The 27970-nt window shown below is 36.9% G+C and overlaps 1 protein-coding gene across 3 annotated transcripts; it reads left to right on the forward strand.

Annotated features, from left to right (window-relative positions):
- LOC145687965 (dual specificity protein phosphatase 3-like) lies at positions 1-27601 on the forward strand. 3 transcript variants are annotated; one of them, XM_081761590.1, is made up of 4 exons: positions 1-110; positions 9238-9425; positions 16721-16944; positions 24796-27601. In XM_081761590.1, exons 2-4 carry the CDS (start codon positions 9250-9252, stop codon positions 24999-25001), a joined length of 606 nt encoding a protein of 201 aa, XP_081617716.1. In that variant the 5' UTR covers positions 1-110; positions 9238-9249; the 3' UTR covers positions 25002-27601. The 3 variants fall into 3 exon arrangements, with proteins under 3 accessions (XP_081617716.1, XP_081617706.1, XP_081617701.1); XM_081761580.1 differs by having other exon boundaries at positions 7-163; XM_081761575.1 differs by lacking the exon at positions 1-110 and adding an exon at positions 204-320.
- Positions 27602-27970: the final 369 nt, after the last annotated feature.

Raw genomic sequence — 27970 nt, forward strand, 5'->3', positions numbered from 1 at the left:
CACTGGGTTTGTCTCAAAATAGAGAAATAATACATTCAGGTTCTGTGTTGCCATGTGTTGCTACTGTTGTGTATGCGGTTTTATAATTGTGTGTTTAAATTAGCTACCAGGTACCTTGCAGGGGCTAAGGCTACTATATGAGTATAAAGCAGGTTAAAACCAGGTACATAAATACAGTAATATTCGTGGCTAGACCTAAAATGGTCTATAGGTTCAAAATGCCGATTGTATGGTTTATTTTAACGATTATTTTAGCTATTTTATTAGCATTTATTCCTTCTTCGATGAAAGAGCAGATCGTTCCTTTGTTTAATTTTACTGTAAGTAGGAAATCGAGATGATAAATTATGATTTAGTTCGGCTTGATTTTCTTGTGTAGGTAGACGCTTTTTCTCACCGGGAGATACGATGCAAATTATTCCCATAAACCAGAATTTTGTTTTCCATGTAAAAGTGTACAGTGTAAAATAGAAATAAACAATAATAATGTGTTATTTCGAAACACTGTTGTTTAATGAAACACCACCGAATATGTATCCGGTATATTGTACCAATGGGAATAATTTGTACGCTGGTAGTAGTAGATGTGATTTAGTAGTGTTTTGCGTGTTCAGGATGCTGCTTAGTTCCGGATGTTAGAAATAATTAACAACAATTTTTTTACGCTTTCCCAAAGAGATATCAGCTTCTCATTATGGAACTACGTTGTAGCCGATCCTATAGTTCCCAGTTCATAGGACATTAGTGCAGTGTAGATCTTTATTCCTTTTATACTTTTTTTTTATTTTTTTAATTTCGTTTGTAATGGCAAATCACCAAAATTTGCCTAATAGGGGTTTTGCCACTTGTGCTATGTCGCTGGGGTACACGAAAATAAGTTCCAAAATATACTACATTTGGTTAGAATACATTACGTTTCGTTTGGTTGCGTTATATTAGGCTATGCTAGGTTAGGTTCAGTTACAAGACAGTTACGTTCAAAACAGAGACCTGTAAACTTTTATAATAGAAAATTACTATTTGTATAAATAATGGCGTCCGGAAGTAAGACACAAACTACATTGCAAAAAACAAACCAACCTGTGCTAGGTGACCACAGGAAGCACTAATGCTAGGCAACCGAGTCAGAGCAGGGCGAAGCATAGCGCACGGGTGTGTCCAAAGGGAGCAGGTGCTTAAGCGAGGGTAGTGGAAACTGATTTTGGCTGGTTTCATACTAGTAACGCTCCAGTTGTAAACAGTACACCGTGTCTTTCACTCAATTTCAACAAATGACGCTTATTATTTTTGTATAGTTCTATAAAATTCACACACGGTATGTCATAATCTTGACACGTAGGTGTTATTTCCACACTACCATTCCCGTCTCTAAATCATAACATGTGTACCTCTCCACCAAATAGTCCCTTCCATCTCCCTTACCATACTGTTTACAACATCGTAAGCAGCCTGCAGCAACCACTTTCTTAACTTCAACTGTTCCCCGCACCTGATTTTCACTCACTTTTCCCCTCGTATCAGAGTAAATTCTCCAATTCTCCCGGTAAATTTCCAAAAATTGCTTCGGCAGTAGAGCACTTGGATGGCATTTAGTATCTCCCCCAACTCGTTTGATGGTTCCAGAACCAAGTACCTTGTTTTTATCTAAATTCTGATAAGGGTAGAAGTACAAGGGCCCTGGGGGTTTCTAACTCCCTTCGCTAGCTGTCCCTAGCTCAGCTATATTTTGTAAAGTAAGTGACACACTGTAAATGTTATATTAGCAAAATTGGAGGAGATACTAAATATCAGCCCAGCAGTTAACCCGAGGTTATCGGTTATAAGGATATCGGTGGGGTTCATGACAATCACTGTAGTAGAAGTATTTGTATAGGTAGGTGATTTAGTATGTAACGCGGTAATGAAAGGGAGAGAACAGTTTCCGAAATTGATTCTTCATGTGGTAAATTGTATTTCACTTTTCAGAAAGTCAGATTTTCAACGAACTTAAAAAGTTCGTTACTGAATTCTCTATGTCTGTGTGTGTGTCTGTTATTTACGATTTTTTCAATTTTGAGCCCTCCATTCGATAAAGCATCAAAAACTATCTGAGAAAGTGGTCTATCTGAAAAAAAACTATCTGGAATTTTTCGCGTCACTGTTACCATTCCCGAGATATTGGCCAAAAAAATGGCCGATTTCCGGATCCATATCTCTGGAACCATAAGTCATACAGAGATGATGTTAGTGCTGATCAATACCTAAAATGATAGTGAACATTTTGGTATCAAATAGTAACCGGTGGTCACTAGTTTGGCCAATGGTCATCAGTGAATATTGGTACCAAAATGTTTACCATACTGTTACATATTTGTCAACACCATCATCATCTCCCTATGACTTACCGTTCCCGACATATTGGCCAAAAAATAGTTCCGATTTCCGGAGATTTAAGGAGCGATATGTCGGTAACAATAGGTCATAGGGAGATCATATTTTGGTGTTGACCAATACCTAAGAGGATGATGAACATTTTGGTACCAAATAGTAACCGGTGGCCACAGTTCTCCAGATATTGGCCAAAAGAGTTGGAATTTCGGGAGATTTGAGGAGCCTTTTCTCGGGAACTGTAAGTCATATTTTGCGAGAAACAGAAGGAAGTGTGGATAAAAGGATTTACTTTTACATGTAGGAATAATCAGTTATCCTTCCCGTTCCATCTCTCCATTCTTTTTAAGTTCGTTCTGACAATGCTCTTAGAGTATTCTCAACTGGTTCATCTACTGAATTCAAAAATTCGTTAAGGTTTGTGTTACAGAAGGGGCCCAGAAAGTAAAGAACTAAACTAACCTACCATAGCTTACTTCAACACACCTTTACTCGTTTTTAATTCGTTGGTGAAAAGTAAAAATTTAACGTACATGCGGCTGTAGGAGCCACTCAAAAATTGGAGGTTTTATGCAAAAAGGGCCTAACTCCACCCTCTATTTCAAATATTGAAATCCCTAGATCTCTGGTTATATTGAAGCTGTCTGAAAATGATTTTCACTAAAACAATCTGAGGATTTCTAACATTTAAAAAAATGTAGCAATGAACTGCCCAAGTGTAGTTAACCGTATGAATTTCACCATCAAAGAGGAAAAAATAGTGTTAAAATTTGGCGATTATTTCTTAAAAAGGCCTGCCTACTAAACATCAACCTCAAATTTTCAAAATAAGTTACTCTGGTATTCCTCTTTATCATATAAAAGAATTAAGATGGTGTTTTTTGGTATGTTCAAGGAAAACCATCTTTAATTTTCTAGTAATATGTCTTAATTTACAAAGTTATTTTAAAAGATTGTGTTCCTATTGTACAACCTATATAGGCTACTGACTTTTGACTGATTCAAAAAACAAAATTAAATAATAGTGAACTATCGTCACGTTAGATACTATGTAATACACAAATCACACTTACGTGTTTGGTTAATTGTAAGCAATTTGAAATATTGAACCTAATATCTCGTATCACCGATTTCAATAAAAATCTTCTCAGTAGCTTGAAATTCTTCAGAAGTGCTGAAATTTTTGCTAGTACCAGTTGAACTACTGGCTATACGGTACCAATATTAATGATGCAGTTTTCATATGAAATCCAGCATGTGTTGGGTGCTTTTGGCCAGAAAAAACATTTTTTTGTGTCCATGGGACTGAAGAAAGTTCACCTTACAGTCACGGTGTTCCTGTTTTTTCTCAATTATTTCTCCAATCCACCATTTCTCTTCTAAATACTCTAAATGCATTGTTTACATGAAAGGTTGATGTTTAGTAGGCATGATTCTGCTCGAGTATTTACAGTGAATATTGCCTGAAGAAGATAAACGACTGACGTCAAGTTTTGACTGGCTGATGAGTTTATAATGATTTTCACGTCTCTCGTGCAATTTGATTTTTTTTTTTTAATCTCTTTTGTAGCATTCGACGAACGTTTTCAACATCTTCCGTCGACACACACACACACACACACAAAATGACATTGCCTATAGTTTGACAAAATGCAAAGAAATTGGAACACTTCTACTTCATCACTGTTGTAAAATTTCGTGACTAATTTAGCGGTGTTTGCAGGAATACTATGTTTTTTTTTTTTTTTTGTTTTTTTTTTAATTTTTTTTTTTTTTTAATTTTTATTTTAAGAACCAGGTTTGGTTGAAATGCCATGCTCTTTTCTGATGGGTTTTACGAACGAGACACTTGCTTGTTTGAAATGTTTCAACAGTTTTTGTAATAGTCATGATTTTGGAACTAATAACAGAATCTGAATCCTTTCAGCAATGGTACATGAAGATTCAAATTTCTGGCACAAATCACCACAGCCTTGATAGTTCTCAACGTTTTAAGCATGGGAAACTGGAATGCCAACTTACAGTTGTAGTGTTGTCTAGAGCTGCGTGTAATTTCTTCATTTTCTTTCGTGGATAACATGGTTTTGAACCCCTCCATGTAGCGGACCGTGATCGTCGGGGAGGGGGTGGAGCTGGGAGGTCGACTTCATTACACATTTATAAATCGCCCCTCATATGCACTTTACTGCATGCCCTCTCAATCGCGAATACCGGTACCGGACTCGCGAGTGGTTGGTGGGAGTCAGGAAGAGGAAGGTCTAGTGGACGTCTTCCCCCATTTTGGGGAGGACGTGCACCCACCCGGCCTTCTCTTGTGTGCTTCCAGTGTGCTCAGTCTTTAAAAAAAACGAGAAACGAAAAAAATATTAAACTACGAGGCCCAAAACCCCAACCCAAAAAACGTGCAAAAAATTGTAAAAATCCAAACAAAACCGCGCCTTTTATTTTGTTTTCTTCTGAGCTGGTGGGGTCTGTCTTTTCGTTTTTCCAGGTTCTTTGTTTAGTTTTGCTTCTTCCTTTTCCGGGGCCATGCGTTTTTGTCAACGGGAATGGTTTTCTTGCACCCCTATTCCCCTTGACCGTGTTGGCCCCACGCTGATCCTACGGTGCGGGCGTGCCAAGAGGATTACCAGAGGGTAGCGTTAGTTCTCCTCGTTAACGCCCGATGTGACCTTCACATCCCATTTTCTTTCCTTATTTTTAAAATAATTACTTTTTTATGGGTACAAAAACACTTAAAACGGGTCCGGGCTCGCCCTTTAGTAAAAAGCCCAAACTTAGCGAGAGTGAGATTGACCCTCCTATTGTAGAGAATGTGGAAAAGCAAGTATCGCTACACCTGTGGTCCGATATCTTGTAATTAAAGGTAAAGAAAATGATGGTGCCGATGCTAAAGATAACCGTCCGAGTGCTCTAAAGGGCTTGTGCCCTTTTGTTATTAATAAAGTTTTTAACACCGCACAGGTTAAAGATATCAAGAAATTGCAGAATGGCACCTTATTGGTGGAAACAATCGACGAGAAGCAAACAGCGAAGCTCATGAAGTTAACTACTATTGGACCAGTGAACGTGTCAGTAGTACCCCATCGTCTACTGAACGTTTCCCGAAGGGTGATATCGTGTCGGGATCTCCTCAGTGCCACTGAGGAGGAGATTAAATCTGAGTTAGCGGACCAACACGTTATAGACGTAGCTCGCGTCAAAAGTAAGAAGTCAGGTGAACTCGTCGCTACCCAGTCACTGATTCTTACTTTTAGTTTGCCAGCACTTCAGGAGTTCATCAAGGCTGGTTTCTATCGTTTGAAAGTTTGGCTCTATATACCTAGTCTCTTGCGCTGCTATAAATGTCAACATTTTGGGCACACCAGCACCTCGTGCAATGCGATTGCTGTTCTTTGTGCCAGTTGTGGCCAGGCTAGTCATGGTGCGAATCCTTGTAAAGCGACCCAGCTCTTCTTGTAAACTGGAAGGATGAGCATTCTGCGTGGTCTAGGGATTGTCCAACCTTTCAACGTGAGAAGCGTATCCGAGAACTTATGGTTGTTGAGAAGATTTCTGCTGCAGATGCGGAGCGTCGTTTGAACGACAGCCTTCCTTCCTTGCTTTCTATCCCATTCGCGACTGTTGCAGCGAGTTCTCGGAAATCTGTAGCAACCCAGAACGTCGACGTTTCCACCCAAACAATGTTGGTCTTCGGCGTACTCCGCTCTCGGGTCCGCTCTCTAACTGGAACTAATTCTTCTGTTGATGTCCCTGTTTTATCTGTCAATGGTGTATTAGAGACTGACCCTTCAGAGATATCTGCCATTTTGGGCCAGTATTTTGCATCTGAGTCTGGACACTATCCTCCAGCGTTCGTTCCTATTAGGGCCTGGTTAGAGCGGAACCCGTTAAACTTCGTTAGTGCCGATACCGAGGATTACAATGCTTCTTTCACCCTTGTCGAGTTCGATTCTGCTCTTCGTGAATCGGCCAATACTGCTCCAGGGCTTGATCGTATATCCTACGAAATGTTGCGCAATCTCTCCCGCGATACTCAGCTTGCTTTATTGCAACTGGGGGTCTAGTGGCGAAGCCTCCAACTAGCCGAGGTCTATTAAGTATATAAATGTATTTGCGTAATGACTGGAAATTGCATGTATACCTGTGGACAAAATTGCATAAGTAGCCACGAGAAATGACAATCCTTTAAGATAAAAATTTTAAAAAGCTACCAAAATGTATTCTTGAATGAGTTGTATATTATGTTTGAGCAGGGGCGAATCCAGAACGGACTCCTAGAGGGGGCGGATGGATTCTTAGGGGGCGGTTGGGGATGCTAGCAGTGAAAAATTACTTAGATGATCTGAAATTGCCACAAATTACTACTAAAGTACGCTGTTAATGGTGGCGCTGGGTAGGGGCGAACGACTTTTCGCCCTCCCCCTGCATCCGCCTATGTGTTTACATGAATGATATAGCTCCTTATACAACCTATGCAGAGTTAATAGTAGTGGATTACTAATTACAAAGATACGTGTTACTGCTCGAGGCTCCATATGGTATTTTGTATACACATACAGTACATTAATACATTGATTTTGATACATTAATTGCCACATTTAGAACTTCATCTCTACTACAATTCTGAATTCTAACTGGAGTGATACGGTCACAGAGAAACGTATTTTTAAAGAAAGAAAAAAAGCTTATCAAGAGCAAGAAAAGGAAGTTGCTCCTTAATTTGATTTGATCTAAATTTTATGGGCTGTTCTATTAGCAATGGCCTAGCCCATCACGACTAGGAAATGGCCTCATTCAGTGACTACAATAACTCAGAAAGAATTAGAAAAGTAAGCAACCTGAGTCTAATGAAGAAGCTTGGGCTTGGGACTAAGGTTTCATCCCAGCATTTGACTAGTGTTACAGAAAACAAAGGACAAATTTCCATCAGGATGACCGCTTTAAAAAAGATTTACTACTTTTTCGGTCAAGTATTTCCACTAGAATCGAATCTGACAATGAGATTGCTCTCACCTAAGTCGACAGTTTTACTCAATCAAATTTGGAGTAATTGTGACATATTAAGGCACGAAAACCAAATATCAACAGAATGAAGAGAACGCAAGGCTGTCACACGATCAGATACCAAAAGTGTCTTAAAATCTTATTTTAAGCATAGGAATGAAAATCACTTTGTCAATAATTTCGAAAATTTTGCTGATTCGGAACACCCGAATTTTCTGACACGGAGGTTCGAATCCAAGATCCGAAATCTCGGATCCGGATCCAAAAGTATCCGGATCTGGCCATCCCTAGTATATAGGCAACTTCTTGTAGGTCGAATATCACTTCTCACCCAAATTGACATTATTATTAATTCGATCATTTAACTTAAAACGGTGTATTTCTCACCACTGTGTGTGCCTTTCTCATATTGGCTTGCGGATCCCTGGGGGTCCGCGGACCCCCGGTTAGGAAAAGCTGCCGTAAACTATTAGTAATTAGAATTAGGTGCCAGCTGAAATTCACGGTTGAGAGAAATATTCGAAAGGAATATTTGAAAACTCTTTCACCTTACGATGTGTATTTGCATAAAAATGAATTTAAAAAAAAAAGTGACAACCATGTTCAAAAATGCTTTTCATACGGTGGAGCTTTTATTCTTTATGAAAAATCTAAATTTCTCCCCGTAAGGTTTTGTTGTTGTTGCTGTTGTTGTAGCTCACAAACAAGAGACTGTATTTGATCGTGGTAGAAAAATACATACCACGAGCGCACAAAATCCATTGTTGTGGTGTGACAGTGTCAAACAGATTTTGCCACTAATGGAGACTGATTTTATGTTACAAAAGCATCATCCACTACGATTAACCCTTTAATAGAGATCTTACTTATTTTTTTCTTTTTTCTTGTAGAAATGACAGAATTATCACGAGCATAGATTCAATTGATTTCGTCCCTAAATGCACTTTCCGAGGATGGACAAGTCTTTTAATTAGACGAGTCTGTGAATCCGTTCCCAATCTAGCGTATTCTTCGGAGCGCGTCTAAAGACGCGTTCAGCATTAAAGGGGTAAAGAAATATTTGTATTATTTCATGTGCAGTCTTTTGTAAATTACAAATGGAATAGATAACACATATTGGAAATGAAAAGTCGTTTCCTGTAAGGGAAAGAACATAGTGTAACCAATACAGATATATTCGGGTAACGATTTTCCGCTGTATATTGTGCTCGAAGAACACATGTTCCATTAGTTTCTTCCTGGAAAGGAAAATATAAGCTGAAGGTAAATGAAAGTATTACGTTTGATGTCTTCATTTTCATATTGTTGAAGGACATATATATGACTATGGTCTATTCAGGCACGGATTAACACCTGGGCTGGGTAGGCTGGAGTTTAGAGTGGAAAATTTGGTTCCCCCTCTCCTGTCATATATTACAGAGTAATTTATTGTATTGTAAACTTCTCACGTGGGCGTTTCTACGTTACCAATTGAAACATACTTTGCCTTTTCGATATTAAAATATACAATTTTCTGAATGTGTTCAAACAAAGTGAACAACAGTTGTTACACAAATGCAAATTTACATATAAAAGGTAGTGATCGTGTGTACATAAAATATCCACTGTGTTGATTGCTTCTCCATGTTGCTAGCGGATGGTTTGTCTAGTTCGCTGCTAGTTCAATAGCCGAGCATCGTTAGTGGAAGCATATGTGACTTGGATCTACATTAATCTCCGGTTCAAGTCACATATATTTTTACTTAAAATAAATGTAAAATTCTAAAGAAGATAATCATTTCAGTATCCTTTTGTTGATAATCCTTATTGGGTGAAATATTCCATCATTGCTAATTTATTTATTTATTTTTTCCTGAGATACAGAAGCAAGAAAATATGACATCGGCAATTGTAGAGGAGACTACAGTGAAAGAGCTTCTGAATATTATCTACACAACAAAGACTAGCCCTAGACCACTCCCAGGGTATGAGGATGGCTCAGATGGACACGATCGATTTATGGCGGGGATGGATTGTGATGAAGTGTATCCCAATGTGTACATTGGAGACATGTAAGTTGCTGACTGAAAATACATATTATTACATGTTTTAGTTTTTTTTTTATTTTATTTTATTTTTATTTTTTTTTTTTTTTTAATATAGATTAATTTCTCATATTGAACGAATGGGTCAAGTAATGTTGTGAATTCTGGTATAAGTAAAATAGAAGATTTCACTCTATATACATATGATGCTTTTATGGGGTTCTTGCTAAACATAACGGTGATCATTGTGGCTTCCATGTGTGGTATCTTTGTTGTAACAACCACCCCCTCCCCCCGGCAGAACAAAATTATACCGGAAGTAGTAGACAATGTAGCCAGTGGCAGAAGTACGTCATACTTAACCCATCCATTTGTAAGCCTTCTGAGTTTTCCCTTTTATCACAGTGGCTTTACTTTTGAATAAGTTTTATTCGGGTCAGACTGGCCATCTTAACCTTTGGCTCATTTCGCAATGATCATTATGTCACAAATACCCTGAATAGTACCGATTCGTTTCCCACTGAGTTTTAAGAACGAAATAGTAGCTATTTTTGCGAAATAGTGGTGGGACTAACTGACTGTTATCCTAAGTTATAAGAATGACGCGTAAAAATAACTGGTTTTACTCACTTACAATAGTATTTTCAAAAAAATACTACTTGGGATTTCGGGATCTTCTGCATATAAGGGAAAGAACATGTATGCCAAGCGTAATACAGAAGGTTTGGTTTATATCGGATCTATTTTGTATGGTACTCAGCTTACGAGAAACCTTACCGCCACGACTGATGGTGCTCTGTTGGACCCCCAGCAGATAGAATATCACACAATATCGAAGTTTCCATTGGAGCAAACTCCGGCCAATTGCGAGCAAGGGAATTCGGTCCTACTCTTCCCTACAAGCTTTCCAAAAACCAGCGAGGGTGCAGACGCCGAATTAAAAGGTCTTTTCGGTATCTTAAATCTGCAGAAATTCATTGTACTGGCATCTGGGCTCTTCAAAGGAATGTATTGAAATGCAGTGGCTCGAAGTACTAATTCTCTTTTCATTTCCTCTTCAAAACGCAGAGATGTTTTGGTTTATGACTCAAAGAGTTGTCTGTATGATAGATGCTTACCTGGTTGGCGTCCGCAGTGTACAATTGTAAGATGTCAATCTGAAAGATAAATGTTGTAATGGATTCCTGGAAGTATCTGTATTCGCTCATGTTTTAATCAACGTTGCGTATCCTCACCTTCTTCTTCCGGGCAGACAGTTTCAGGTAAGAAATCTATCAATAGATTGCATCGCCTACTGCTGATCGTTCTGCTCAGTGGCGATATTCACCTCAATCCGGGACCCAGTGAGGACCATACCCTTTTTGTCTATTATCAAAACGTTCGTTCCATTAAAAACAAACTAAGTGACTGTGAACTTTTAGAATATGACTGTTTAGTTTTTTCTAAAACTTGGATGACTGATGATGTGCTTGATTCTGAAGTGTATTCTCCGATAACTTTACTATATACAGACGGGACAGGGGTTCACGTGGTGGTGGTGTAATATGTGTAAACTTTAAACTAAAAAGTAAAGAACGTAAAGTCTTGTACAGTAAGGACTGTGAAATCTTATGAGTTGAAATAAACATTCCGAATGGTCCAAAACAACTCATAGGCTGCTTTTATCGACCACACAAAAACTCTCCCTTTACATACTGGAAGCATGTCGTGACTCTGCCGCCGTAGCAGACTGCAATGCAAATCTTCTAGGAGACTTCAGTTTCTCCATTGACTGGCTTTTCTCCACATATGATGCCCCACACTCTAAAAACTGTAATAATGACTCTTGGTTTTTGGACAATTTTATATATGGTCTGGACTTAGCACAGCATAATACGCATCCACTAGAGGCGATAGTAATCTGGACTATATTGTGTCAACCCACAAATCAACGGTTGTGGTTCTTAAGTTAAACTTTTTCCCATCTGATCAGGACTCCCTTAGTTTTTTTTTTTTTTTTTCCTCATGTCAAACACAAAATGTATCAACGGCAAAAATCCGTGTCTTCTTTTACCTCAGTGAAAATAGCCCCTTTGGAGCGAAATACGCCAAGTTCTTCATTTTCTTCCATGCTGTGCTTACTTGCCTCAGGCTCAGTTGACGATCAGCTGACTTATTTACTGACATCATACAGGCTGTGGTTAAAGATTTTGTGACTTTCCGTAAAAGACATTCGTCAGAGTTCCTCCCGTGGTTTGATGAGGAACTAAAGTGCATACTTCGCAACAAAAAATGTGCATGGAAGCTATGGAAGGATTTTCCCAGTGAATATACTCATAAAAACTTTACAGATCTTAGAAGACACAGTAAATATCTTATTAAAAGAAAGTATGAGGAATACATTGAATACATCACAGTCAATAAAAGTAATAACCCTAAGCGTTTCTGGGCCCTAATAAACAATCGAAGAAATAGTTCTCGTATTCCGACAGAACTGACCCACAAAAATGCATGTGTAAATGAAAAAGACAGGGAAAGGTATTTAATGAATATTTTGCTAGTAGCTTTACGTCATCCTCTCCCACCTCCTTTCTTCCCCTACCCTCTTCAGCTTGTTTGTTCTGAGTCTTTATCTTCTATCAGTACCACACCTACTTTCTCTTCTTTTGACATTGCCACAGCAGCGTGCCTTAGGGCTGGATAATATCTACACTTGCTTCCTACGCATTGTTGCCAGTTCGCTTTCTCAACCCCTTTAGGATTACTAAATCGCGTTTTTGCAGAAAATGTCTTTCCCACATGTTGGAACAAAGCTAATATCACCCCTATTCATAAGTCTGGTAAAAATAAAATGATGTGTCCTCCTATCGACCTATTTCTTTAATATTACCTCTCTCATTGGTTTGTGAAAAGATAATCAAAAACAGGATCTTTCAATTTGTTGCTCCATTTATAAACTCCTCACAAGAAGGCTGTTTGCCGGGAAAATCTTGTCTTACTAATTTATGTGTTGTTCTGTCCGATGCTGTGGACAGCATGTCAGAAAATTCTCAACTCGACATTTTGTATTTGGACCTGCTAAGGCTTTCGATTCTCTTTCACACCATCTTCTTGTATACAAACTCAATTGTAGATTCAATATACATGGCAAATTACTTAGTCTTCTGGAAACTTATCTCAGTAATAGGACACAACGAGTTTCAGTTTCAGGTTACTTTTCTGAGTTTATTTCCGTAACTTCTGGAGTTCCTCAAGACAGTGTTCTGGGTCCACTTCTATTTCTATTATACATGGACGATCTGCCTTCTTTGTTCACAAACAGCTCTACCAATGTTCTTCTATTCGCTGATTGCAAACTCTACAGACAAGTTCAATCTGAGTACGATGCTCTTGCTCTTCAACATGATGCTTCAACTCGTCTCAACTGGTGTAACTCTTGGAAACTTAGCTTAAACATCGAAAAATGTGCTTCTCTTACGCGGTCAAAAGAACATAAATCCTGTCACCTCGTTCAGAGATCTTGGTATTGTCATTGACAGTAAGCTTACTTTCGCGGATCATATAAGCACAAAATCTTGTACTGCTATGAGAGAACTAGGACTCCTTTATCGCTTCATCGCTTGATATAAAAAATCCTAATTCCTTAAGCTTATAAGTCATATGTTGCTTCCACTATTGAATACTGTTCTCCTATCTGGTCTATGACCTGCCCTACTCATTTTTTAAAAAAAATAAATTCTGTAATTAATTTCTTTTTAACCATTGTATCCTACCGAATACCTCACCTCCGGACACTTCCAAAAAATGACGTTTTAAAATCCCTCAATATCAAACCTCCGCTAGTGAGAAACAAAATTTCTGACCTAATATTTTTGCAAAAAAATGTAAATGTTCGTATATCATGTGAACAGTTATTAAGTCAGATTAATTTTCGCGTACCCGCTAAAACAACACGGTCTAGTAATCTCTTTTACACTCGAGCGGCAAGAGTTAATATTGTCCAAAGGTCCCTTCTAAACCGAATTGTCAATACATATAGTCAGTTACCAGAAACTTTAGACGTTTTCTCAAATGAGTATTACTTTCAGATCACCTATAAATAAGCTATTTTTGTAATGTTGCTGTTGTGCTGTTACCATCTTGAGCTCAAATTGTTATTCAGTTGTTATGTTATCAAAATGTTCAAATGTTTCAATGTAAAATGGCGTAGTGCTGTATCTGAAACCTATTATAAATAAATAAATAAATAGAGTAACAACCATAAACTAATGCCGAAAGCTTTCTGGCAGCGGCAAATAAGGTTTCATCGGCCTTTGGCATTTCTATCAAAGTATATCAGCGCCCAAATATGACTGTCAGCAGTAAAGTATAGCTAAGCTTCATCTATTGTGACGATTGTCATTTGAATCCTGCCAGATCATTTTCATACACTTTTCTGCTGTTCGTATCTCGTTCTGCAATTGCGCAGGGTTTATTCAGGATTTACGGATTAACGTTAGCAAGGGCGGCTTACGAATGGCTATATTCACAGCTGGAAGTTACCAAATTGAATCACTGGCCCATCGTACATTCTGTCGGTGGATTTTTCTGCCACGCCAATTCCTTGCATTTCTACGGGTGTCATTTTCCTTCGAGCCCTCTTCCTGGAGCTTTTGATGGGCAATTGTTTCGTCATGGTTTCTTGGTTTGTGTAACGCGCCACAGTAGCTTGAGCCGTACTCACCCGGAGGGTGAATTTCCCGACACCGTTTTAGTATGTATATGTAGGAAAAACGACTGTGGTAAAAAGGCCATGACATGTCTTTCTTGATGATATTCATCACCTACAACTTCAGACACATTACTACTCACGACAGCAGACGCATTGTCCTAGCGCCATTCCCCAGATGATAGGGACGTTCTTAATTCGGTCCAATGTGAACCAAACGACCTTGTGTACATGATTTTTAATGTGATCTGGGAGATATCGCATCACAGCAAATTTGCGCATTATATATCTCTAACAAGAAAGAATGCCAAAAATCCCTCTCGTTTTATTATGGTGCATGGCAATGTTCCCTCAAACATTTTACAGAGATTGTTTCCGATGTTAGTGACAATTTTTACAAGGAATAATAGCGTCACCTAGCACGAAGTTAATGATATCATCGATTGTATAGATAGATCGGACTTCAGTTTATTTGTGTCAAATGTGGTGAATGTCCATGATGAATAATGCAACCTAAAATCTCCCCTTCCATAGTAAGAAGAAAATTTAACAGTGCTTTCCGATGTCGAATACAGTTATAGTACTGATAATTAAAACGTGGGCTTACCATGTCGAAGAATGGCACGTAGTACATATTAAAGGAAGTAAGAAAGATGGAGTGGGGCGATTGCTGTAGTGAAATACAAGTTGCCTAGAGTTACCAGATACTATCCGGAAAGAAGACTTTTGTTATACAGGGAGTCCATAAAGTCCTGCAAGAAAGTAAAACTCTATAACGTGGAAACTACGTAATGTATTAACAAATACTTTCTGATGTACTTACAAAAAGGTTCAAAGTTTTGTTTCAGCTAGTTAAGGTTCATCGCCAAACCTCCAATTGTGCACCATTCACGTTCAAACACTCTTGCAGTCTTTTTGGGAAACCAGGAATTGCGTGTTGGCGGTGCTCGTCTGGAATGTTCAAAATCACATCAGTTATTTTGTTCTTGAGATCGTGCTGATTAGCTGGCCTCTGCGCATACACCTTGGTCTTCACGTGTCCCCATAGCCAGTAATCACAAGGCGACAAATCTGGTGATCTTGCAGGCCAAGGTGTGGGTCCTCTTTGGCCAATCCATCTCCTCTTAAATTCTTCGTTAAGAAACTGTCGAACTTGAAGTTCATAGTGCGGCGTTGCCCCATCCTGTTGCATGTGGACCTCATTAAGGATGCCTAACCTAGTAAGTTCTGTCAAAAGGAATGTCTGTAGCATGTTCAGATAATTGTTACCATTTACCGTCTCTTCCTCGAAGAAAAAAGGGCCGATAATGTGGTCCATTGAAACATCACACCACACATTGACTTTGGGACTACCCCACTTGTGCTCCTCGAATTCACGTGGATTTTTCACACACACACACACACACACAAATTCAACAGTTGTGTCTGTTTACTTTTCCCGACACATGAAATGTGGCTTCATCTGAAAACAGAAATTGAGACAGAAAGTCACCATCTTCTTGTAAGCGGGTAAGCATTGACTTACAGAATTACATTCTCATGTCACAGTATTCCTCTGTCAGCTCGTGCACAAATTTTAACTTATAGGACCGGACCTTCAAATTCTTGCGTACGATCTTGTGTAACGTTGACTTCGGTATTCCCAGTTCCAATGACCTACGTTTAAGCGACTTCATTGGACTCCTGGCTACGCTGTCCTGCAACGTGTGAATCGCATCGTCACTCGTTCCTGGCCTTCCACTGCGTGGTAAATCTAACACACTTCCGGTTTCTTTGAACTTCTCGTACCACCTCTTGATACTTGTTTCTGCTGGGGGTGTTTTCCCATACGTTGTTTGGAACTTTCTCGGCACTGAAACGCAAGATTGTAATTCCACAAACCGCAAAACACATTGTGCCTTTTTTTTAAAAATAGACGTCATCTTAAGTCACGTGATTACCAGCGCAAACGTCATCGAGCATTGTGGCCAGAACAAAACTTTAAATTTCCCTTCTTCCAACCACAAAAATTTATACACTTAAACGTAACTGTTTCCAAGTTACAGAGTTTTACTTTTCTGCAGGACTTTATGGACTCCCTGTAGAAAGCAACCCAGATACAGATAGAAGTATTGTAAACTGTGTTGTAACATCTACTCTTTCTTACAACTCTAACCCAGGGTTTCTCAACCTTGTGGTGGGGACTCTTACAGGGAGTCGCGAAAGAAGATGAAAAAGATAAATGTAATTGCGGCTTAATAGCGGAAAAAATATTTTTAAAGATTATTTTAATTTCTTACTTTGGTAGACATATTTTTACTCCCATTCTTGTCAAATCTCTTAGATATGCACAACTTCAATTAGTTTGGATAGAAAGGATCGGCCTTTGTATTTTGTTCGAAGAGAGTTTATTTAAGAATTAAAACAAAATGAAATCCTTTTTTGAATCGAAGTTAAGGAGAGAAGTTAAATTTACAGTAGACTAATAGTACCGGCATATGCTCACATAAAGTTTAGTAGAAGAAGAAGAGTTGTGGTATAGAATTCAATGATAAATATTCTACAAATACTAATAAATATTCTACAATAGTTCAGCTGTGTGAAATTAAAACATTCTTACTTCATTATATGCCTATTTACTTGAAATCTTTTACAGAGGAGCCGCAAAAAACAAAGAATACCTGAAGAGAATTGGTGTTACCCATGTTCTAAATTCTGCTGAGGGAAAACGATTTGGAATGGTGGACACGGATGAAAGTTTTTACAAAGACGTTGGAATCAAGTACCTAGGATTGCAACTGTTGGATTTGCCATTAACTAATATTTCTGAGCACTTCAATACTGCAGCAGATTTTATAGATAGTGGAGTTCAAAGTGGTGGTAAGCATATTAACTTCAATCTATTCGAATTCGTTGACTCATTTTACGTTCTTCATAATCAAACTGATATCTAGTGGCCGACTAAAATGCAAACCCGCCTCCTACAGTTTTCTTCCTCAGTGGGTTTGAAGCTATAGCGTCAATTTTAATTCCGTTTCCTTGACATAGAAATAAAGTGTTTCAGTGAATAAGTTCGATTTCAACTTTGTCGAATCGTTTCAATGTTTTCGGCAAAAGAAAATATAGGAGTGAAGAAGCATTTTCGTTGTTCATTGTACAATTATGTTTTTTAAAAAGTGTTAAATATTGCTTGGTGCTTTGATACGTTACTTGGTGCTTTGATACGTAGACTTACAAGAGAGGCTACAAAAAGACTAAAAATATTGCCTTCAGTCTGAAATAATTTTCTACAAACCTCGACCTCTGGTCTCGAATTCGATCCCCAGTTGGGCGCATAGCTTCAACCAAAGTTAATATTTTAGTTGTAATATTAAGTACCGGTAGTAATTCTTGTTTAGTTTAATATCTATTTCTTCCTTTATTTTTAAAAGAATCAGTTCGGTAGTGTATATCATATGCGATATATAGAACTTACTGATCTTCACCAAACTTGTGATGAATGTATACGTTGCTACCGTGTTTTTAAGGTTTAAAAAAGACATCTAGTCAGGTTGGAATCCTTTCTCTTTTCAAATATTCATTGCAAGATAAATGCATATAACGTATATATTTTTTCTGAAAACTTAATCGTTGTTGAAATTCTCAAAATTTGTGTGACTTATATAACTAAATCATGTTAATTGATAAATGACAAAGCATTTGAATCAGAAATTTGAAACTATAGTATTAGAACTACTTAGAACTAACTAACTAACTAACTCTATGCCCTATGGAACCCGGAGGTTCAGTGCCGCGTTCACAAAAGCTCTCCACTGACTTCTATCCTTAGCTAATTGGATCCAGTTTCTACTTTGTATTCCTATCTCTGCGAGATCCATCTTAATATTATCCTCCCATCTGCGCCTAGGTCTTCCTAATGGTCGTTTTCCTATGGGTCTACCAGTCAAGACTTTGAAAGCGTTTCTACTTTCTTCCATTCTAGCTACATGACCTGCCCACCTAAGCCTCCTAGACTTGATGACCCTAACAATGTTGGGTAAACCGTATAAACTATGTAGTTCCTCGCTATGAAGCTTTCGCCATTCCCCATTCTCGTTCCTCTTAGGTCCGAATATTCTTCTCAAAATCCTGTTCTCAAATACTTTCAGTCTATGTTCTTCCCTCAGAGTAAGCGACCATGTTTCGCAACCATACAGAACAACAGGCATGATTATCGTTTTATATATTTTAAGCTTCAAATTCCTCGACAGAATTCGCGACGACAAGAGATTTTGAACCGAATAGTAACACGAATTCCCTGCTTTTAGTCGACATTTAATTTCTTCGTGAATATGATTTTCGTCTGTTAATATTGATCCTAAATATTTGAAAGTATCCACTTTATCAAAAGTATTATTTAATATTTTAACGCCCCCACAATTTGCCGTATTACGATCCCGACGCACTTCCATGTATTTAGTTTTCTCTGCATTTACTTCTAAACCCATGTCCCTGTAAGCGTTTAATAATATCTCTGCATTTATTTCTACTGTTCTCCTATCATCCCCTATTAAATTTACATCATCAGCATATGCCATAACCTGGTGAATGCCATTCAACTCTAGGCCCTGGTTGCTATCTTTGATTTTCCTTATGGCGTATTCCAGCACAAAGTTAAATAATAATGGCGACAACGCATCTCCTTGTTTCAGGCCATTTTCGACGTGGAAGCTCGTGGACAAAAATTTTCCTACCCGGACTTTACTTTGGGATTCACTTAAACATATCTTAATTAATCTAATTAGCTTTCTCGGTATTCCAAGCTCTGTAAGAACGTTGTATAATGTTTCTCTCCTAACCGAGTCGTAAGCCTTTCTAAAATCAATAAATAGTTGATGTACCGGGGTATTGTATTCCCACTTCTTTTCGAGTATTTGGCGAATGGTAAATATTTGGTGGATAGTTGATCGATTTCGTCTAAATCCGCACTGATAATCTCCAATAATTTCATCTGCGTATGGGGTCAATCTTGCTAACAGAATATTTGAAAGGATTTTATAGGATGTTGACAGAAGAGAAATGCCTCGATAATTATTACAGTCAGTTTTGTCGCCTTTCTTGTGAATTGGAACAATGATTGACTCTTTCCACTCTTGTGGCAATTCTTCCTTGTTCCAGATAAGGAGAATGAGTTTGTGTATCTTGTTCCACAATTTTTCGCCTCCAGCTAAAATTAACTCAGCCGGAATTTCATCTACACCCGGAGATTTGTGTTTCTTTAATTTCTTTATAGCGGCTTCCACTTCTATTCGATTGGGTTCTGGAATATACAGTTCTGCGGTGTGTATCTCCTTTTCTCTACGCACATTAGTTTTTGGCTGCGTGTTCAGCAAATCGTCAAAGAAATCTTTCCATCTATTTAAGAGGCTATCCGTATCAGTGAGAACTGTCCCGTCAGATTTCTTTAATATATAAGCACGAGGTTGATAGCCTTTCTTAAATTCGCTGATCCCCTTATACATGTCCCGAATATTTTTATTTTTACTATTATCTTCAAGTTCCTTAATTTTAGCTTTCAAAAAATCCCGTTTCTTTGTTCTAAAAGTTTTGGAAGTTTCCCGCCTGAGAACTACTTAGAACTAGATTAATATATATATAATATGAATAAAGCAGAGAGTCAGAGAGAGTCAATACGAAACACTAGTAACAGCAAAATTACTATCTGTACCTCGTTAACAGCTTGGTACACTTGCTACTGATGGCTGATGATGCACTTTAATCACCAGAACATAGAATACCGAAAACTAACATGCCGTGGCTGCTCAGAGTTTTTGGTGGTTATTAAGGTGGTTGTGATAATGTCTGTGTTTGTGTGGGGGTTAGCAGTGAAAAATGACGCATCGAATTTATTTGGATAACTTCCAGGGAGCTAGTCATTGAGCCACTGGAGAGAGACCAAACACAAATGTATATATCGGAGAAGCTAAATCTCCCACAAAGACAGAAATGTGCTACATCGGTTCAATATTAAACGTCCAAGAGCAACAACTACCCAAGAGGACCAATATTTAGCTCTGTGCGGCAGATGACAACGGCTGGTGATAGCCGACACACTAGTTTCCCACTGCCACTGTCTTTCTAGGCATGCAGTGTGTAATCGGTTACATCAACATTTGTTTATGCATGAAGACTTAGTCCAAGTGTAGTTTACAAAGTGACTAACCGTATTCTAATATGTAAGGAGTCTTAAATCCGGTACAGCCGATCTAACTTTTAAGAACGGGACCATTAGAGGGGGAGGCGGTGTCATGGACGGTGAGATGTGTTCATATTCGGAAGTTGTACACCTTATTTATGCTCAAAGGGGAACTTTTATATCTCACACTTACAACGATAACTTGTATATTGTTTATTTCGTTTGTAATTAGAGCAGCTGTGCGCAAGCATTTTTTATAAAAATAGAAGAAAATAATGTAAGTAATACTTGTAAATTGATCAGGATAGTATTGTTTGTACGTTGTTAGCCTTATGTATGCTGTTGTTTGTACATTGTTGTACGCTGTATGTTAGCCTTTGTCCAGGAAATGTTTATATAATATAATTGTGAGTATCGCCATAGTTGTTAGATGCATAATTTTGATGGTGCAGTAAAATACTTTATTATTGTCAAGTATAGAGATTTTGTGCATATTAAATTGGTGTATATTTCTTCAAACTATCCTTAATTTACGTAATTACTAAAAAATATATATGAACTGTAGGCAATATATAACGTAACGTTATACACTTATCGTGACATCATCTTCGCACTAGCGTGTGCGCCTTTCAGGGTTGCGCTTGGACCTGACTCCTGTTTAAAGAATCATAATCCACGTCCATATTGAGAAACTTTGGTCGATTACTACCTTCATACAGAAATCATACAGATATCGTGGCCAGCCCGTTCTCCTGATTTAAATCCCATCGAATGCATAGTATGTTTTCGGTCAGCAGCACATTTCGGAACTGAGCTCCCCCCCTCCCCCCCGAAGATTCTCAATGCGTGACATTTTGTGGTGGTGTAGAAGTGAGACGCTCTAGAACAACTGTTGTTGGATAATCTTGTGAATAGTGTGTCCTGTTCCTGTAAAAATGTCTTCCTGCCCGCAGTAATTATACAGGTAACTGGCAACTTTTCAGCATCTCAGGGAAACCGAACACGTCTCAGATGCAACCTTCGTAACTCCTTCCAGGTAAATCTACGTTTCTGTGGGCTCAAACTGGGTACTTCGTGCTGTTTGTGTATCAGTATACCGTTAGTGATGGTATACTGCGGGTAACATCATGATGCCCACAATGTGTGGTTTGCAAGACTGAGCGAACAATTATCTCCTCTTACTAGTGGCATTGGAACTTAACGTGCGTCCAAAGACATTGCCATATTTTTGCCTTTAAATTGTAATGAATGACTTACACATGTGGGTTTGAGAGGCCAGTTTTCTTTTTACTCTCTTTCTTTTCCCCCCTCACCAATAAAAGATAGATGCTCCCTTTCGTATTAATGCAAGTAAATAAATAGAAATAAAATATTTTAACGTACACTACCACACCAATATTTTAATAATCCAGTGTTGTACACTATATTGCATTGTTCTATCTACAGCAGGAAATTATGTAAATAATTACTGTAACATATACTTCAATTTCATTCAAATGTCATAAATTATAACTTAAATATATTTTTAAAATACAAAATATACATCACTTTAAACTATTATGAAAAATGAATTCTTATTTATTTATTTAGTGAAGTAGTTATTCATTTCGCTTACTTCAACTTTGTTTCAAAAATTCATAAAAGTAAGATTATCAATTCAAGTTCCACTCACAAATATTTGAAAGAAACACACACAAACGTATAGTCAATTTTTTAAAACACTTCGAAGGATCTTCGTATCTATTAGATAGCTGTTTGAACTTTAGCATTGATCTAAGAGAAAGTTAAATGCTCTCTGAAGGGGTGTAAAAGAACAGTAACTCCAGGTCTGTAGAAAGTAGGGTCGCCCTTCGAACGATGGTGTCCTATGGTGCATTGTTCCCTAGTTTGACACTTCACCTAGTCTGTTTCTCATATATCATATATATGTTCAAACGTTCAGACTATACAAGAGTCTAAAGTCCTATGCAAGTTCTTCTAGCTTTCGTTTAGCGTTAAAACTTGGGGTTGTGAACGATTCATATTTATCAAGTATGTTTTTACATAATCCCTTTATGTTCGTTTATCGAACCTAGTTTGTATTTTCGACATGATGTGCGTTTGTAGTGTTGCCCATGAGAATAGATTTGAAACTGTCTTGTCTCGAAAAGTATATTTGTTTCTACTAAAAGAGTTCTGTTTCGTACGGTATCTCGTCACAAAAGTTCTGTTCCATCTTGTCTCGTGTATGTGTGTTTTTGTTCCAGGATGTAAGATTTACCAGATTTTTTAGATTGAACTCAGTCATGAGTAAGAAAATAAATGCATTTCTCAGTATAAGAAATGTGCGACACAACAACTATGAGGTTTCTTGTGGGTATGTAAATAAGTAATTGTACCTTCCGCATGGAATGCCCGAATTGGATTCCTCACTAAGTTGTACGTCCACATCTCATAGCCTTACTAGGATAAATGGTCCACTCTGTATATATGATACTCCTTCCTAGGGTTGCCAGATTTCGTAAACGAAAAACCGGGACACCAATCTCAGGCTATATATAAGGTCAGGTTTCTTACTCATTTGGTCAGAATCAATTAATTACCTGTCTTTTCCAGGTTACTATTCACAATATTGCAGTTCATTCTCTGCACAGTTAACACAAATGAAGCCCTACAAAGGATGTATAAAGAATGTGAAAAGGTAACATAAGAAAATCTGCCTGGTGTCCCTTATTCCGAATTCCGATTTGTTGTGTTCAACAGGTCCTAAATATTGCGCCAATTACGACACACCCTCCCATTTATGATTGAAGATATACTTTTTTCTTTGTTGCGTCATAACCTGAGTCAGAAAAACTACTCTATAAGAAATACAAATTTAGCATTTAGAAAGAAAAAATACATTTACGCTAAATTCAGAGCGATAAACAAAAAGTAAATCATAAAAGACTTACTCAGGTTCTCCAAAAGTTTGGCAGAAAAAAATCCAGTATTGAAATTAAACAAGACATATCTTTTTGTATTTAACTGACACTTATTTTGCTACAGTAAGTTCTTACGGAATTTTAACCTGAAAATTACTGAAAATTTTTCAGATAAAGTAAAAATATAAATCCAAAATTATTAAATGCGTGCACAGCATCTTCAGAAATATTTATCCGCACATGGGAAAGTATATTAAAGACAACTCAGTTCTGTAATTGTTGAGGTGACATTTCAAATGAAACTTAGATGTAAGACTACATATCTAAATGCGACAGGCACTCAGGTAATCTATATTATTCTTACAGTATTAGCAGTGAATTGTTCGAAAAATGAATCAAATTCTTCACATCAAATGTATAAACACGTAAAAGATCTTTCAGACTCTTAGATTAATTTGCGAAAGTAATATAGCGAGCTAAAGCTCAAAATACCCATTCACAAGAACACGGTTTCTCCTCTGTCCATTCCACATTCGTAAGAGAGAATACGCTTTCCACGTTAGCATTATGCCCAAGAACACTGAAGATAAATTCACACAGTCATAGTAATTCCGAGTACTACTCCAAACACTCGAACTGTCGATAAAAATAGGTCCACTTCTCCTGACATGATTTACTACACCAAATGTCCTTCTCATTCACAAGTTTTGCTTCTATTTGTTGTTTTAAATATGAGAACTGATTAAACAATATTGAATCGTCAATTGATTGACTCTTATTTTGTAGAAACTTACCCATTTCTTGTGCTTCAATCCACGCTGATGTGGAAGCTAGTAGCATCCACTTTAAGATAGAGAAGTCCCTGAGTGGCGTTATCTCCATCTTTAAATAAGAACTTGTTTCATAGAACTTTTCCACTGAAAATGAAATGAGATCTCTGAGTTTTACGTCCCATAGTTATGCCGGCTAGGCTAAAGGTGACGGTGGTGATGAGAAATGAATGAAATGGTGGAATGAAGAAAGTGGGACAAAACGGGAGAACCCCGAGAAAACCTACGAACACGGTGTTTATCCACCGCAAAGCCCACTTGGCGAGAGCTGGGATCGAACTAGGGACCCACTCTTTATCACTGAGCCACCGTGCCCCCAACTCTTCCACTTGAACATAAAATGTTTAAATGTCTGAAGCTGTTAAAGTCAATAAGCCAAAGATTTCACTTTTTGGGGTAGAATTCCTTCTTCTTTCCTTTGGTTTATCAATGTGAGAGTGTCCTCTAAAATTACAAATTTTATTATATTAATATCTGATTTTTCTATTTTACACGCAAGTATTTGTCTGTTGAACACACACATCTGGCTGTGTACAACACAAAGATATGGTTCACTTAGCGAATTTTCAAAGAGGTTCTTAAAACTTTTGGTTCTTTTCCTTCTCAGAGGAAAAAGGTTGCAGGTTGAATTCTTTCAATCTAAAGAGCGAAAACCGGAACATCTGGCAACCCTACTCCTTCCTTTATTGGGAATAGGAAGGATTACGTAAATTTTTCTTTTCATTATTGTTTTTTAAAAATTTTATTACATGAGTAATTTTTATGTATCTACTTTATATGTATACGTATATATTGAAAATTTTCAAGATTATTCTTGTTTCAGGTAAGGTATTCGTTAACTGTTTGATGGGAATGTCCCGCTCGAGTACATGTGTCCTTGCATATCTCATGATTAAAAAAGGACTCTCAGCACGTGAAGCACTGAAGTTAGTTCGTGAGCATAGAGATATTCGACCAAATGATGGATTTTTGAGGCAGTTGGCTGATTTGGATAATAAGCTGAAGAAAGAAAAAGACTCAAAATTATGATAATTTATGTAACAGAAAAAAAAAACAAAAAAATATGTATTTTTTTGTATTCGAAAAATTGTTGTTTGTTAGAACTACCAAAAAGAAGAAAAAAGAATATACTAAATTTGTTTATAGTTGTTTATGACAGAATATCAGATTATTTCTATTGACTTGTTGTGAAGATGTAATTACTCGAATGTAGTGATTTTTTTTTTATGAATAACGGATTTTTTTTCAGTACTGTTCTTGATTTTTATTGTTGTACGACTTTTTATACAGAAATAGTTTTCCCATATTGTTCAGATGGATTCCTGCAGAATGACATTTTTACTTTGTCAATTTGTACCTGAAACTTTAGTGCAATTTTTCTGGCACCTGGAAGGCCTTAATTTTTCCAAGCAATTGTTGATTAATTATTCTGTATAAACGGACTAGTTGCCTTGGTGGTTTCAGTTTTCGCAAGCCACAAATGATTACGTCGTTGTATCAATTTATCACAAAAGTACAGTTGTCGTATAACATACATATATATATAAATATTTGTAATTCTAAATAATTAAACTGGTGTTTTATTACTTATTGTGCTTTAATGTTAAAAATTCAGTAGACGAATGCTTGTTGTTTCGACTTAGGATTGCTCAGAATTTATATGAAATTGAAAAATAATGTCAGATTATTTTGTGTATTTATAATTTTGATTCTGTGTGCTCAACATCGTCTAGTTTCTCATTAGAAATTCCCTTGATTTTCTGAAATCATCTTGTCATAGAGTTAAGAAAGAAAGAAAAAAAAAGTTACCTAGTAGTACACAATACAATGGTGCCTTTAGAATGATAATACCGGAGTGACTTGATAGGTCAGTAATTGATGTATTTGTCTTACCAGTTAAGTGACATTGAGGTTGTCATAAAATGCTGTAAATTTTGCATTGCTTCCAAAAATGACTCAGCCGCGAGGTGTCGTCTACTACATTTGGAATTAAAGTTTTATATCGGACGTTGCCACATTATATGATTTTTTTTTTGTTAGAAGTTTTTACACAGGTCAAGTATATATATATATATATATATATATATATATATATATATATATATATATATATATATATATATTATATCGTGTTTCTATTTTTTTATATATATAATTTGCATTATTGCCTTAAACCAAAATATAAATTGTAATATTATCTGAGTAATGTATGTACAGTAAAAACGGAAGTTGTAGCATCTACTAATAAATTACGTATGTCACAGTTCTTGAGGAATTGCATGCGATCGAAACCTAACTCTTTACGGTGTAAATCCAAATAGATCATGTGGTCTGCAACGAAAATTGAGGTTTAAGTTACTTAATCCTCAACGAGTTCACGATTTTGACACATACATGTAACTTGGGTTGTGTGTTCATTAGTACGAGAATATATTCTTGTAACGAGAATATATTAACAAATTCATTTTTCTATTTCACCGAACTTCGCATTTGCAACTTTTAATGTATTATCAAGAGTTCTGAAAATTGATGGATGCTAGATTTTTTTTTTAAGTGTAAAAAATGGAATTTGTGAGTAAATGAGAAATTAACAGTTTTTAAGGTGCCAAGACAGTAAAAAATTTGGTTCGTTATTAAACAGCCTGTACTTCCATTCATCCGGTAATTGTTATCTTTCAATTCATTGTTTATATGAATGAGAAATTCCGATTCGGCGCCTGCATGTCGTATTTAGGTAGATATTGGATACTATTTCAAAATCGAAGTAAAGACATTTTCGTTATGCATCTTGGATCCTGAGTTAATCATAGTCTTGGGCTGAACAGGACCCATTTGGAGGTGGTGAATAAAGTGATCAGAACATCGTATGAAGATGTTGATTTTGGTGCTATTTCCGAAATCGAATTAAAGCTGTACTGTATTTGATGGGAGCAATTTTTACTCTTCACTTTAGACTAAAAGTTTGTAGATACAAATAAATTTATATATGAATTTAATTTATATTTAAAATTCTACAAATAGTTTAGCTATGCGAATGTGGGAACTTGTTTAAAACTAATAAGTGCCTATATTCGCTTAATGTGGGCTCGAGAACAAACAATGTGACTGGACATGCGTAGAAGTAAATTAATTTCTGTTGTTCAGTTAGCGTCACAGAAGTATTTTCTTCACATTTTCAAAAATGAAAATATGAATAAAGTTTCCATAGTGAAAGTAAATCCCTTGTGGTGTCTAACTGAATCTTTGCTTAGATGATTGTTGGGAATATGTAACAAATAATTACACTAAACCCCAGATAAAGTAGTACTGTTACACAATTTTAATTCTTAGTATGTTAACAATATTTTAAAAAAGTAACCATCGTTGTTGTTGTTGTTGTTGTGAAACAAAAAATAACATAGTCTTATAGAAGTTGACGTAAATAGTCTTTGTGTATGAACGAAATACCTTAACAGAACCAAAATGTAAATTGAATCGTAACATCTTGTTGACACATTTGTAATTTTTTTAAATATCAAAATTATTTTATTGAGACTGATTCAGGGCAATAATTTATTTATTACCTATGTGTTCTGTGTTTCGTGCATAACATAAATTCTTGAATAAAGGAAAGTACAATATACAAATAATATCTTACATATTTTAAATAACTTTTTTTTTTTTGTATCCTTTCAGTGTAATCTATCCATTATTTATCGTAGAGTGCAATAATTAAACAAGAAGAATGAAGGTGAGTTAACTGTGCAACTGAGTCGAATGATTTATTTCCTTCTAATCATTCATTTAGCTTCACGAGTTTGTATAGTTTTGTAGAATTACTAGGTATACCCCCGCGTGCTACCGCGGAAAATATTTTCATCTTTTCTCTTCCTGTGTTCCATTTCTTTTCGTTTTCTACAGGGTGCGGCACGTAAAACCGGCCCGTCGTAATATTCTGGTATATTGTGTTTTTGGCAACACTTAAATAATCTACCTTCCTACCAAGAGATGGCGTGTCG

Source organism: Thermobia domestica, chromosome 1, assembly GCF_964235325.1.
Source record: "Thermobia domestica chromosome 1, izTheDome1.hap1.1, whole genome shotgun sequence".
In the NCBI taxonomy this organism is placed as follows: Eukaryota; Metazoa; Arthropoda; class Insecta; order Zygentoma; family Lepismatidae; genus Thermobia; species Thermobia domestica.

Coding starts and splice junctions, on each gene's coding strand:
- LOC145687965 (XM_081761575.1), top strand. CDS start 219: ATGCCGATTGTATGGTTTATTTTAACGATTATTTTAGCTATTTTATTA. Junction 321..9,237: donor TTCCTTTGTTTAATTTTACT/GTAAGTAGGAAA, acceptor CCTGAGATACAG/AAGCAAGAAAATATGACATC. Junction 9,426..16,720: donor AATGTGTACATTGGAGACAT/GTAAGTTGCTGA, acceptor AATCTTTTACAG/AGGAGCCGCAAAAAACAAAG.